The sequence below is a fragment of the Poeciliopsis prolifica genome, unplaced genomic scaffold (genome assembly GCF_027474105.1).
Source record: "Poeciliopsis prolifica strain line A6 unplaced genomic scaffold, Auburn_PproV2 SCAFFOLD052, whole genome shotgun sequence".
Taxonomy (NCBI): domain Eukaryota; kingdom Metazoa; phylum Chordata; class Actinopteri; order Cyprinodontiformes; family Poeciliidae; genus Poeciliopsis; species Poeciliopsis prolifica.
In genome coordinates this window covers 3,758,792-3,773,598 of record NW_026562427.1, presented here as the reverse complement: position 1 = coordinate 3,773,598, position 14,807 = coordinate 3,758,792, and the positions used below count along the sequence as shown (strand labels likewise).

At 39.3% G+C, this 14,807-nt stretch overlaps 1 protein-coding gene across 1 annotated transcript in view; it reads left to right on the top strand.

Moving 5' to 3' along the window:
* csmd2 (CUB and Sushi multiple domains 2) overlaps positions 1 to 14,807 on the top strand; it is a 222,725-nt gene that overhangs the window by 13,646 nt on the left and 194,272 nt on the right. Inside the window, exon 2 of the mRNA XM_055058804.1 lies at positions 10,546 to 10,762. Within this exon, the coding sequence (XP_054914779.1) occupies positions 10,546 to 10,762 (217 nt within the window). The remainder of the gene's footprint in view (positions 1 to 10,545; positions 10,763 to 14,807) is intronic.

The window sequence follows — 14,807 nt, the reverse complement described above, 5'->3', positions numbered from 1 at the left end:
ATACCAGCGGTTCTCAACCTAGTGTTTTAAGATTGACATGCTTATGAGTCTGTGTTCGAGATTCTTATTTTGAAGTAAGAAGGAGGAAGTTTTCAAGTTTTTCTGTTGTGTTGACAAAACTAGCTAGTAAAAGCTGGGTTTGTTACCAACTATGGACAAGAAACTGTGATCGAGTGATAGACAAGATAAAAATGGTTTGCTAGCATTGTACGAGTGCCGCAAATAGCTGAACGTAAGCTTTGGACTGAGATAAAGCTTAGCTTTATACCATCTGTGCTCAGCTAGTTTTTTTTTAGTTTTTATTGTCCGGACTACATTTGTTTACTACTTGTTCAAAGTCTAATGTGCATTTACCTGGTCTGTATCATTGTACAGTGAGCAAAGATTCAGCAGAATATAGTTTTTATTTCACAAAAAGCTTCATTTCAATTATTTTATGTCATTTAACACGCCGATAATTAGACACCCAAGAAATATACCCATGAATAGCTAAAACGGATTGCTCTTCTCCGAATTCAAATTACTTAAAACACTCATTGTAATCTGTGAATCTTTTGATTTATTTGTGAAATAAAAAAAGGAGGAGTCTTAATTTTAAACATTGGCTTTTTCCTATACTGTCTAAGCTGAGGCTATTATTGCCTCTCTGCTTTTTAAAACTCAACCTTTACAAGAATGCACTGTGAGGAAAATAATCAATAAATTATATATATATATATATATATATATATATATATATATATATATATATATATATATATATATATATAAAATAAAATAAAAAAAACTGGTAAAGAGAGCACAATGCAGAACAAAGCCAATTTCCAGCCCCTTCCACTACATTTGGCTTGTTTGGAATGGCAGCCAGTGCCGTCATAGGCTGGGACATTATCCTAATGCAGGGAGGCGAGCAAGACAGCTAAGCTAACCCATTTCCATTTTAATGGTGGCCATCTCGAGGTTAATTTGGTTATGATGCGGTCAAGGCGGGCATATGCGCTGACACGTCAGGAGACAGATAGTGGTGCTGGGACGATCTATGAGGTGGAGGGGTTTATCTTCCCACCAAGGAGGTAGTTTCTGGTACACTCTCGCACACACAAGTGAGTGCTCTCATACACACACGGACAGGCATAAAAACCAAACATTTCGTTGTTTGAAGTTTACTCATGGGGCAGGCTGTAAGTAACAGTGAATAGCTTTGTTGTTGCTCTATAAACTCTATGGGGACCCTCTTATTAGGCCAGAAAGTAATCCACATCTGCTCATATGAGGTGCTTATTTTCTATGAACATTGCCCCCTGTGGACTGCATATATGCATTCTTTTATGAAGAAAAAAGAGCTGAATGCCGTTTTTCTATGTGATATGGAGACTTATAATGGATTCTAATTTAATGGTGAAAAGTGTGGTCTGTTCTGCACACAATGGCAGCTCCAACTCCAGCAAAGCTGCTTCTTTTGCAACAGCTTTTCATTTTTAACATAATCCTTGCCAAATCCAGACGGTAGGCTTACTCCTATTAACAAAGCCAAAGACTTTATATTTTTTTGTCCATGAGCCTAACTTTTTTCAAAATCCTAACTTCAAAAAGGTGACTTTTGTTATTCCCTTCATGTGTTCATCCTGCACATCATAAGCCACTTCTCTTATTGACCGAAAGTGCAGGTGACTCTTCACATCGACGCCAAACAGGAACCACTGACGAGTGGACAAATTAGAGACAGAGAGGGATAACGAATCAGAACGAAAAGACAGAATCTTTTCTTTGGTATCTTTTTATACCAAAATGCAATTTTGGTATTAAGAGAATAAGATGTTAGGATTATGTTTGACATGGTGAAATGTCTTTCCATTCATAGTCTCTGTAGGGGATGGAGGCTTGTATCTGTCAGACATGATTGCTTCCCAGGGTAAAGATTTTCTGCACATTCTTATTTATTTATTTATTTTTTACATCTTGATCTTTTCTACACTTTGCCATTTAACAACTGCAAACCTTTAATCAACATTTTATACATGATAGACCGACAAAGTAGTGCATTATTGTGACGTGGAAGGAATGGGAACATCGTCGATGTTTTGTTTTTGTGCAAAATGAGATGCATATTTGTATTCAGCTTATTTTTACCCTGTTTTGCCTGTTACCCCTACATTAAATATAGTGAAACCAATTGCCTTCAGAAGGCACTTTTTGAGTAAATACAGTCCAGCTCTCAGTAATGTAATTGCTCACTATCCAAGAATAGAAAGAGTATGACACTAATCAGAGAATCGGTCAAGAGGACTATGGTAGCTTTGGGGGGGTGAGTTGCAGAGAGTCTTTGCTTAGGATGGAGAAGCTGTCTGCAGGCCAGTTATTAATTGTGGACTCTATAAATCTTGTACATTAAAGAGTGGCAAGAAGAAAGCCATAAGAAGTCCTACTTGTAGTTTCTACTATAGCACGAGTCATCTAGGTGACACAGAAGACATTTGAACGGTTCAAACCAAACCAGATTGGAACTTTTTGAGATGCATGCTGTGGTGTGAAACCAACACCAAAGACAACCTAGTGTTGAAACAGGGGTTGGTTTAACAATGTGAAAAAACATAAACAGTCCGCTAATGTTTATAAACCCATATTTTTTGCAAACAGTGCTGATTTAGTGGCCTCTCATGAATGTCACACCTTCTAAACCTCCAATCCCATCCAACCTTAGACTATTCAGTCACCCTCATTCTCTACGGCATTATCTCTTACTGCCCTGACATGTGCTTTCTTACGTTCCAGCACTCCTTGCTCACTTTCTCCCTACAAGCATTAGAGCCTCCAAATCTGTTTCTTCACATGTCCAGACTTACCATTGGCCTCTACCTCCCCATTTCCTTAAAGCCCTGTCTGTTTCGCTGTACTTTACTTTCTTCCTGTCTGTTTCCTCCTCTTTCCCGCCTTAGTGCGGCAACAGTGACCGCCGATTTATCAAACTGTCAGGGCGCACTAGCTCTGCTCTATACGCCCGCTGCTAAACAACTGTCCCTGCAAAGCAAACAATAGCAGCCACACAAAGCCTTGCGCGCACAGTCCATGTACAGGTAAAGTCCTGGAGTTCTGCCCGAGCAAGGTGACACCGTCTCTCTGTACGCTCACTTGGCAGCACGCGCACCAAACACGGCTGGAGCAAAGCGGCTGCTGCCAGCGACACAGTGGGCTGGGCGCTGCACAACATATCTGTTGAACATCCTCAGACGTTGGGCATAAGCAACATTGTGGCGAACGCCAAGTAAACAGGAGCACAAAAACATGCGGCGGGATAAAATATTAAACACTGAAATAAGACAGCAATTACCTTAATTGCTGAAGCAGCATTTATGGTGCTGCTCCATATTCATAATGGCACACCTGTGCAAACACGAGCCAAGAAACTGTAACCTTCTACTTTGCTGGTGGTCTAGCAGGGGCTAAAACAGCATGGCCAGCAGTCTCTTTATGGGGGGGCTTTATGGTTTGTCAGTGGGGTCAACTGCTGGATGGGCTTTTCCCAGCAGATTTACACGGAGGAGCTTTAGAGTAGGTCACAGACTCCCAGCAGTTAATTTCATAATGCACCTTGGGCGAGGCTTAAATAATTCAACCAGGGCTGGAAGTGAAGGATCTACTTAATCAAAGGCTCTTGGCTTTCAAAGAATGGCAAGAATTACAGAGCCTCGGTTACCTCATTTCTCATCCTTTGATGGTGAAATACTTTCAGGGCAACGACTAAAGTTATGAAGATGTAATGCAGCATTCTTGTTGCCAATTAGGAGCGTGGTCTCCAGCTCAAACATGAATGCGTGTTAAGTGAGCCCAGACAGGTAATGTAGACCTCAAACCGAAAGAGATTTACAGAGAGGCTATCGAATTTACCAACTTGAGCAGTATATGTGTATCAAACGAGCGGCTTGACCCCGTGAGTGGTGCCGTTACTTTTGTTGGCAGTTTTCAGAGAGGATTAATTACCATAGCACCAGAACACTGAGGAGGGAAGAGATGTAGAGAACTACAAAGATGGCGGAACTCTCAGTTCCTACAGGGGAGAGCAGAGCTTCCAGTTAGAACTTCACAGACGCCACCTTACTGCAGGAACACTTAACACAGACAAGATGGCAGAAGAGCAAAGGAAGTAAGTTCCATCGGACTCATGAGACTTGATGCACCTAAACTGACAGCCACTTTGGACTGTCAAAATTAGAGCAACACATACCCAACAGATTAAAACTCTTCCTTTTTTTCCCCTACTGCAGGTATTTGCTGTTTTGGGCATTATATGATTGGTTTAACCCAACTACTGTCACACAAGGGATTAGTGAGGCCTTTTGTGGGCGACTGTGGTTGTGTGGCAGAGTTGTCGTCTTGCAATCGGAAGGTTGTAGGTTCATTTCCAGCTTCCTCCTGCCATATGTTGATGTGCCTCTGGGCAAGGCACTTAACCCCAAATTGCCTACCGGTCTGCGTATCGGTGTATGAATGTGTGTGTGAATGGGTGAATGTGACTCTAGTGTAAAGTGCTTTGAGTGGTCAAAATGACTGGAAAAGCGCTATATAAGTTCAGTCCATTTACCATTTAAAATGAAGCTTACTGCAAATGTCAAAATAAAAGCCTGAATATTCCCCTGACAGGGCTGCAGATAATACGTGTGCCTTTAGTAAATTGTATTTTTGTTTAATTATTTTGATGACCTTTTCTTGTTCTATCACATAAAATCTCACTGAAATTTAATATACAATCCCATTGAAATATGCCGACTTTTGTGGCTTTTTCCTAAAAAAAAAAATAAAAGTAAGAAAGATTAAGACACACAGTGTGAAGCACGCCTTGTGTGCTCACTATACTGCAACAACACACAAGCTATAATCCTCTTTCAAAATGTCCTTTCCCTTTTGTTTCCCTTTTCAATTTGCACGGCAAGTAGCCATTGTGAAACAATTTATTTCTTCTCATGTTTCAATTTAATCATGAGACCTATTACTACCAACTAAGTTGCTTTGACCTCTGCAGCATTATTCTGTGGTATTACCCAGTGGACCCAACCACGTACAAGCTTCACGATCAACCCTGACCTCCATCAGCGCCGACCACCAGGCTGAGCCATTGATTGGCATTTGTCTGACAGAGGCTTTGTAATGAAAGAGATGATGAGGGGATTATTGCCCAGACTGCGTTTATGAAAATCAGCTGCGACAGGTGGATGTGAGGCTTTACCTGGATATTGGTATTGACCTGATTGTAATTGCTGGGTGGAGATCCGCTTGTGGAGCCTATTCAACGTGTTTAATGAAAAATCAGATAGCGATTGCTCTCAATTAGATCTGTTTTTTGTGTGCCTTTGTTCTTTTCTCTCATTACTGATTAAAAATTATGATTGAGAATACAAACAAGGAGGGGTCACTAGAGTAAGAGCAGTGTTGTAGTACTTGAAAACGGTCTTGGTCTCGAGACCGGTCTTAAGACCATTTTTTGATAGTCTCGGTCTTGTCTCGGACTCGACCACATTTGGTCTCGGTCTTGTCTCGGTCTCGGACATTGAGGACTCGGTATTTTATTTCAAGACCGGTCAAGACCACAACTGTGAAAATAACGCTAAATCATCAGTATCAATTTCTTTAAGATCCTTCTTTTTATTGGATGCACTCCTGATTCAAATCCAAGCAATAACCCGTCTCATTGGTAAATGCATGTTGTTGTTTTTTTTAACTGCTGTCGCCCCACCCCCTTTCACCTTGAGCTGCGGACTGCAGCACTTCGATTGAAAGTTACAAGTGGTTGTCTGGGAAGGGGATAAGATGTCGGCCAAATCATCGGTTATAAAATTTGGCTATTTAAATCACAAACAATACATTTGTAAAGCAACATTGAGAAAAAAGCATACAGCGCAATGTAAGTTCTGCAGTGCTTCACTATCAGAGACGGTGGGGACTACGTCCAACTTTTATCGACACCTTGAAAGAAAGCACAAAGAAGGTAAGCTGTGTGTAAAAGTGATATTAGGAAAGCTAGCAAGTTAACATAAGCAATTTCCTCGGTATCAAAATTATTCTACCCGGCCATCACACAGTTCTTATTTCAATATTAGCTACACATATTAAGTTAGCTAAAGTTATATATGTATGCTTTATCTTTTAGGGTGAACGTTCTCCTTTCTTATCCGCTATTTGCCACCTAGCTTGATGCACAAGTTGTCACCTAGTAGTAGTGTTTGTGAAAACATGTCGGACATTACTGATTTAATTTAAAGAAGTGTTGATTCGTGTTGTGCATGGACAACGCTGTTTCAATTACAGCTTTCCTGAACATGTCTCCGTATTTCTGTCAGCTTCATGAGTGGATTGCAGCACATAGGTGGAAGCAGAGCAAAAATAAAAGTGAATAGATAATCGTAATATATTTGGGTTCTTGTTCAATACTTCTCATGAAGGAGGAGACTGATGTGGAAGTCTCTACCTATGTTTATTAATAACCATAATAAGGTGACGTACGTAACCATGACAGAACAATGGTTCGTAATGGTTCTGTCAATAAGTAACCATGACAGATCAATCTTTTTTTCAACAAATTATCTGTGTCATAACATATTGTCACAACTTGGTGATAGATATAGATTTATTTAAGAAAAGTTATATAATGTAGCTATAATCTGTATACGAGAGAGAAACGAGAGAAATGATTGGCATTTTTTCAGTTTTACACATGTGCACATGGTTTTGAAATAGCACATTTAAAAACAACATAAATGTATGTACTGTTCATGAAGGCAGGGAAAATACTATTTTGATCGACTTTGATTGTTTGAAATTCTGTGATTACAACATAGAAGTACTAAATAAAGATGTTTGTTTATTCCAGTTCTCTGTGTAAAATATCTAGGTGTTTTTACGTGAATGTGGGTCTTTTAGATCAATTTTAGTGATTTTGATCATGTTTCACATTTTATTGTCACATACTGGCGCTGGTCTTGGTCTTGACTCGGTCTCGACTTCCCTCGGTCTTGGTCTTGACTTGGTCCCGGACCCTAAAAGTCTTGGTCTTGTCTCGGTCTCGATACACTCTGGTCTTGGTCTTGTCTTGGTCTCGGGTTAGGTGGTCTTGAACACAACACTGAGTAAGAGTAAGTGCTGCTGTGTTTAGTTCTTTTCTCTGCGTTTGAGGGGCGAGTGATCTGGTTTTGTCTGCCGCTTTTATTTGGCTTCTTTTCTACTTCCTTTTTTTTTTTTTTCCAGCAATGCAACAAGCTGCCTAAATATATTCAAGTTGTCAGAGTTCAAGCACTCGCACATTAGCATCTTTTGGAAGAGGTCAAGCAGATATGAGGATCTGGAAAGTGACGGCTGAGAGGCTACTGTCGATTTTTTCTTTTTTTTCTTTCTTTTTTGCTGAGACAGGCCTCCAGGAGTCAACAGCACCGTGATGGATATACTCTGACTCGAGATGATACTATTCTTGTGCTGCTGCTTGTGATGCCATGCAGAAACCACATCCACTCTTCATCCTCTCAGGAGTGTATTGTCATTTACTTGCAACCAAAAGTTAATATTATTTTGTTTGCGTGTGTGTCACGGCATGTTTTCCAGCTGCAAGCTGGAATTCACAAAAGGCCTGATGTGCCTTCCTTCAAATGATAAAAGCCTCGAATAAAGCTGGGACAACAAATGCCGAATTTGCTTGTGTGCCTAACCAGGGATTAACGATGTCCATGCTCAATTTGTGGCTCCTTTCTTCTCATTTTCTTTTTTCTGCTTCTTAAAGAAAATATTTATTTCAGTTGTAAGTAATTCTCAGACGACTGTTTTCCTTGTCATCTCGTTTTCATGCCTGCTGTCTTAGTGCCTAGTAATCCATGCACGTGTGTCAGACATGAAAAATATTTCGGAGAGAAAGTTTGGAGGGATTCAGTGCTTTGGGGATTGAGCTAGCCATTAGAGACTGTGGACAAAGTAGCACAAGTAACAACAAATAAATTAGGTGGATTATTTATTTATTTTTTCCAAAGTAGTCTCAAATGAACATATTTTAAAATTGTATTTTATTTATTCAATATTTCCTTCATGCTGTCTTTTAGTTGATCATTTGCATTTTGTTTGAGCACATTTCTTTCACAGACATGTCTACAGTACTCGTAACAAATGCATTTTAGACAATATGGCAATCCATTTATAACTGAGATTTTATAACTCAATACTTTTTAAAACCACTTTTTGTAGCGTTTACAGGTGCAGGTCCTCTAGAGATAGATTTATGCCGATTCCTCTCTTAAAATGGCTGAAAATAGGAAGAAAAGTATCTGTAAAAATCAATTTTCAGTTGCACGTTCTTAACTGTATTAAGGTGCAAACTGTACAGTCTTCCGGTGAATATGCTTTGGACTAAGCCATGTCATTGTAACTTCATCTACAATTCCAGGAATGTAAAATTATGCAACCACTTTCAAGTCTTTTAAAGCCTTTAATTGGTTTTCCTCCATCGCTGCCCTGTGTTTAGCTCTATCCATGCCAATCTGGTCCCATGTGACTGCTGAACAGAATCTTCCCTTTGACATTTTTTCTTCCACTAAGACCAGCTTTTTGGAGAACATGATTAACAGAAGTACCATCAACAGTTGCTGGCACCTGAGCCTCGGTATATGCAGCTGCTGCAGACCTTCCTAAGTGGTTCCCTGATTAGATTCAAGATTCCCTTTGTCATTGTACTGATATATAATTCTTTTTTTCATTGCACTTGGGTAAAAAAGAGCTCACAAAAAATATTACTTGATACCATATTTGCTTGGACTGTTTAATATTGGTTGGACTGTAGTTCAGAAAAGGAATTAATCGGCATCATAAGATATTAAAAGCTGGAAATATTGTCTTATAACCAAACTCTGCATTAAACTGCTCTATTAATTTATCCCTGGCCTGCCAGCTGTGTTTCTTGGTTGTGATGCTGCTGCTTGTTCACTAATGATCTCTGACAAACCTCTGAGGATTTCACAGAGCAGCTGTATTTACTAATGTTATCTCACACATAGTTAGGCTACTACTTCAGTGACTTGCAAGGGGTTTCACCGGATTTTGTTTTGAGATATCAGAGGAATGGGGCCTGAAAAAACATGTACATTTTTCAAATGTTCTTTTTGAAAGAAAGAAAAAAGAAAAAAGTGTAACATTTTCCTCAATCTTCACAATTAATGGAATGCTTTGTAATCACGAGTTTATTGAAATCCCAAATCAATGAATCACTATAGGAAAACAACAAAATGTAAAATTCTTGGAAGGGCTTGAATACATTTGCTGAGCACTGAAACCTTTGCAAAGTGACCTCGAATGTTATGAAAGCCACTTCTAAAAAAAACATTTGTTATTATTAACCTCTTTCATCCATTCGCTGTACTTGATCTGTCTTTCTAGCGTTAGCGAGAAGCAATTCATTCTCCGTGATATTGGTGCTAAACAATCATTTCTAAAGAACAAAACAAGTGGCTGCATTGACCATGTTATTTTCAGAATGCAAATATTATAAGTAATAATTGCATTCTAATTACATTATAGGAAGACTCCAGTTTGATTATATTTTTTATCTAAGACAAAAATAAAACATACATCCCGTGGAAAAATAGGACCCATGTGAGGGTGCTTGTCTGCACAGGCGGCTTTTCTACAGCTTGTATGACAATGCAACAGTCCTGCTGCCAGTCTCTAAAAATCAGATTGTGTCCTCTCTTCACTTGTTGGTAACAGACTGACAGCTGACTGCTCACATTTGCTACAGAGGAGATTTAAACTAGTTACTTCAGTCCACTCTGCTGAGGGGAGATAACCATCGTTACCAAAAAGATATCAAATCACTGCAACATCAGCTAGGGAGCGATACCAAAGCACTTTTATTCATTTGTTCCCTCGCAGTCAGGCATTCACATAACATGGAGACTTGCACAAAACATAAAACAACAGTTCGCACAGTAAAACATTATTTCCTCCCGCAGCGAAATCCATGGAGATGGAGCGCATAGACGCAGAATTCCCATTTTACGTACCCACCTCAGATAGATGGCAACATGTACTATTAAAATTTCATTCCGTACAACCCGATTGGGGGGTGGGGTGAGGAATCAGGAGGTGACATCAATTAAAAAGGCACTCAAGTGTGTCTCTCTGCATCCTCTCCTCCCCCTTGTCTTCTTTGCTTGAGCAACTCTATGTCTTACATTAATATGAGAACCAGTTATTAATGTGGAGCCAGGCCCGGTGGCTGAACATGTGTGTGACGGTAGAAGTGGTAAAGAGGTAAGGAAAGCAGTGGAGACGGTGAGCCATTTAGCACAACAATATTAATAGCTCATGCTGCAAGCTGTGGGTGATAATGGATGTTGCAGCACTTGGTCCAAACAGTTTGACTGTGGGTGTGCGTCTTCTCTAATTTTCTTTCTTCAAAGTATGTTGGTGTAGGCAATAGCATAAGAAAAGAAAATCATCTACACTGTACCTGCTCTAGCATGCCCTCTGGTCTTTTTTTAACAGTCTTCTTTTGTTATTTTTTTCCTCTCTCTGCAGCTCAGAACTGCAGTTATACTCTACACAGTCCCAATGGGACGATAGAGAGTCCTGGATATCCTTACGGTTATCCAAACTATGCCAACTGTACATGGGTCATTGTGGGAGCGGATCATAACCGGATACAGCTGGTGTTTCAAGGCTTCGCCCTGGAGGAGGATTTTGACATCCTGTCTGTGTATGATGGGCCGCCAAGCCCAGGGAACCTGCGAACAAGGTAAACATGCCATCAACGTTCATTACATGTGCTCGTGTTTCATGCAAGCTTTGACAAATGACGATCTTATGATTATGTGACGCTGTGTCAACTCGACAGCGTCCTTTGCTGTCACCTTTAGTCAAAACTGTAGATGCATCATAAAAATGGATGGAACTAAAACTGCTCCAGGTGCTTTGGGAGCAACATTTTTAGTGACTAATCCCACACTGACTCTGTGACATATTCAAGGCGATTCACTGGATTTTCCCTTCAGAGCTGTTGGCACTTGGGTGTAAACACAAAAAACATTTTGTGAGCCAACATTCAGACACTCAGGTAGCAGTATCAAATGTCCAACCCAGAGAGATTACACCAAAATATGAGGCTGGTATTGCTATGCTTATATGTTTGATACCATATACTATGATAAGGTATGTGGTCTCTACCACTACTAGTAGTATGGACTACAGCACTGGTCCACTGTGTTAAAAGTTGACTGGAAACTTAAATATATTAGATAATTATGTATTGTTGGTAGACATTTTTGACAATACCTAAACACCAACAATAAATCTTAAAAAAATTAAATATAAAATCCTACAATTAAATAATATACATATTCTACACTAGTTGAATCCTCATCAAGTATTCACCCAGTGAATCTTAAAATAAGCCAATTAATGCTGGTATTGTTTAAAAGCAAAAATAATAAAAATAATAAGAATAAAAAAAAATATATATATAGATATATTATGGATACAGATTCTTTGTTACTGATAGTTATGGATACTTTGTATCCTTAACTAAGTATTAGAGTACAGAATGAATTGGTTGTTATTTCATAAAAAACATTTTTTTGCTATATCCTACAGTTTTGTTTGTTATTGTCTCCCATTTGATGCAGTGTTTGATTTCGCTGGCTGTGATCAGATATTATTCACTCAAGCAAATGCAGTATTGGCATGGAATGCTCTAAGTGGAAGGAGAAGACTTGTCTGTGTTTGGCTGGTGGTGTGATTCATGTGCATAAGCTTTTTCAAGTTTCAAAATCAGACACAGAGCCAAGCATGTGTGTGACGTTGACATCTGGACTGCTCACAGTAGACTGAAATCATTCAGGAAATGTACCAAACCATTCACCCATCATCTATACCCACTACCTATCTGTAACATGTGATAAGTTTTAACACCATCTGCATAAGTGTCACCAGACTTGGTGAAGTGAAACTCAGGCTTTTCTGAGACAAAAAGGAACAATATTCATTGCACCGATTCCCTGTTGACCTTTTCCTGTCTCTGCTTGCTTCGCATCCCTGTCAACTCTTCTCATCCCCTTCCATATCCTGAGTCTCTCATTTCAAGCCAGTGATGCCTTCACTGCACCTCCCCACAGAAAAGAAATGAAAGTGAGTAGAAAATCCATTATGGATTGCTTCTGGTTTGTCCTCCTCTGCCGTTTTCTTGTTTGGACCCCTGGGCCTTGTTTAGTATGCTCCAGCGGGACTTAGGGAAACTCTCTGCGCGTTGGATAAAAGGGAGAAGAAGAAATGAAGAGTGGACTTGAAAGCCGAAGGAAAAGGGGGTCCATAGAAGAAAGGAGGAAAAAAAAAAAAAAAAAGACCAAAAGGAGATAGACGTAAAAACACAGTAAAGCGATCACAGATTGTTTTTTTTAGATTTTACCAGCTTTCTTTGGCAAGTTTCTTTTTTAAAAGAAAAACGTCCAACTTCATCTCTGTTTGAGCTTTGACAGTCTGAAAATCTGCTAGGATGTCTCTCTTTTGGTGCCAGCAGTCTGACTGAACTTGCAGGAATATTTTCACCAGCAAACACCTCAGCTGAAACCTCACCAACCTCCAAAAACACACGCACACACCAAGATGTAAAACTGATAATTCATCCATCTTTTTCCTCTCATCTCCCAGTTGTCAGAAGTAATTTTCCTTCCATCTTTCTTGCTGCTCTTCTTTCAATTTCTTTTCCACATTTCATTTACGTTCAGTTTTTTTTTTCAGTATCTCATCTTCTTTCAGTATTTCCCAATTTATGCCTTTCCATATCATTTTTTTTATTTTCATTCCTTTTATGTGTACTCTGTGGTAGGTTGTAGAGCTTGGAAATTTTTTCTTTAATCTTGAGCAATCATCAAAAATGTATGTATTTTTTTTTAAACCCAACTTCAAATGGTGAAACTTTATTCACAGCAGTCACATTCCTGTAGATTTGTTTATCCAGTCTGCTCATGCATTCTTTACTGTGCCAAAGAATCTACCAAAATATAATCTGGATAATAACTGCTAAGAAGAAATTAACCAAACGTGTGTTTCTCTACATGTATACACCCCGGGGTGTGTTTGTGGGTGCAGATGCTTTATGAGTCATAGTCTCCACTTTAGATAAGCATATGTGAGTCAGTCTGATGGTGCAGCACTTCATTACACTCTTGATCAAAACCGACGCCTGGAAAGAAGGCAGAAAATACGATGGCAGCTTCTCTGAATAGACGAGGGCAAAAAAAAAAAAAAAATACTTGTTGATGGGAATCCTAGACTGCGAGCACAAGCTGCCGCTCGGCTCTTTGATCGCTGATAATTAAAGACAGCGTTTATCTCCAGAGATGGTGCGGTGATTCGGTGCGTCACAGGCAGGTTGGGGCCCTTTGAGGCGGCTCTGCACACGGTGGAGCAGACGCACAGCAGAACAAAAGCCAAAAGGAAAAGAGTCTGCAAAGCTCAAAGACAATGTTTGAAAAAAAGGATTGTAATAAAAATAGAAATATTTGGCGTGATGTGATAACTGGAATTAGGGAGGAGAATTCTATATAAAATTTCTTTCTAAACTCTTTCTGGAAAAAGTTTTCTTAAATGAGCGTATCTATCTTACCATATTCTTAAGAACATGTAAGGGCTACGTGTTCTTAATAGTGAACATTAGACACTTATATAAGTGTTTATAGACCTACAGTTCTGGTTGAAGATATATATCTACTCATTTTGGAATTTAACATTTTAATAGCTTGTATAAACATTTTCTTTCCCTAGATGGGATAAAATCATACAACTCAAAGAAAAAAAAATGGCTAAGAAGGTGACAGAACAATTTAGAAGATCTCCTTAGGCTTTTTTTATTATTTCAGTCATGTTGTACCAGCTCCATGCTGAGCTGGTAGCCAGGAGCGCCACATGGAACTGCTCTCTCACCGTCTCTTCTCACTTTGCGCATCTCTAACTTTGAGTGAAAAACAGACTGCAGTCATTTGTAGAATTAGTCCGTCAGGACACTGAGGATAGAAAGATGGTGGGCCACTTTGCAGCATGGTGTGGAAACAACCATCTCATTTTGAATGTGAACAAATCCAAGGAGATGATTGTTGATTTCAAGAGAAATCAACAATCTGTTCTCCCGTGACAGAAACACTATTTCCATCGTGGGGAAAGAAATGGAGGTGATGGAGGAATGTAAACACCTGAGTGTTTACCTGGACAACGAACGAGACTGGAGTTGCAATAATAAAGTTGTCTGCAAGAAAGGACAGAGCAGGCTTCTTGAGGAAGTTTTGCTCCTTCATTGTTTGCAGTGAGGTAAATCTGTAGCGAGTGCACTGTCTTCTGCCGTCGTCTGCAGGGACGGCGGCACCAGAGCCAGGAACTTAAAGAGGCTAAACCAGCTGATCAAGAAAGTTGCTTCTGTTCTGGGGACTAATCTCGACTATCTGGAGATTATTGTTCTTTTTGAAATCAGGAAAATCACCTCCTTCAGCCATCAGATAACTTGCAGAGTAATGGCTCTGTAAGGGATTATGATACTACAGTTGCATGACCCTATATTTTTTCACTTTATGATTGTAGTGTAGTTTTTCAATAGGAACATATTATTTGGTTGGATTACCAGCCTGCATACTCTGCTATTTTATAAATATTGCTTTAAATATATAAAAAAATGTCATTTGAGAAAAATAATGCAAAAATTACAAGGACCACATGCATTGTGGATATGGTAAGGTATGCAAAATGACAAGTAATTTATTTCCCTATTAAAATGACATGTAACATGTCTAACTGTG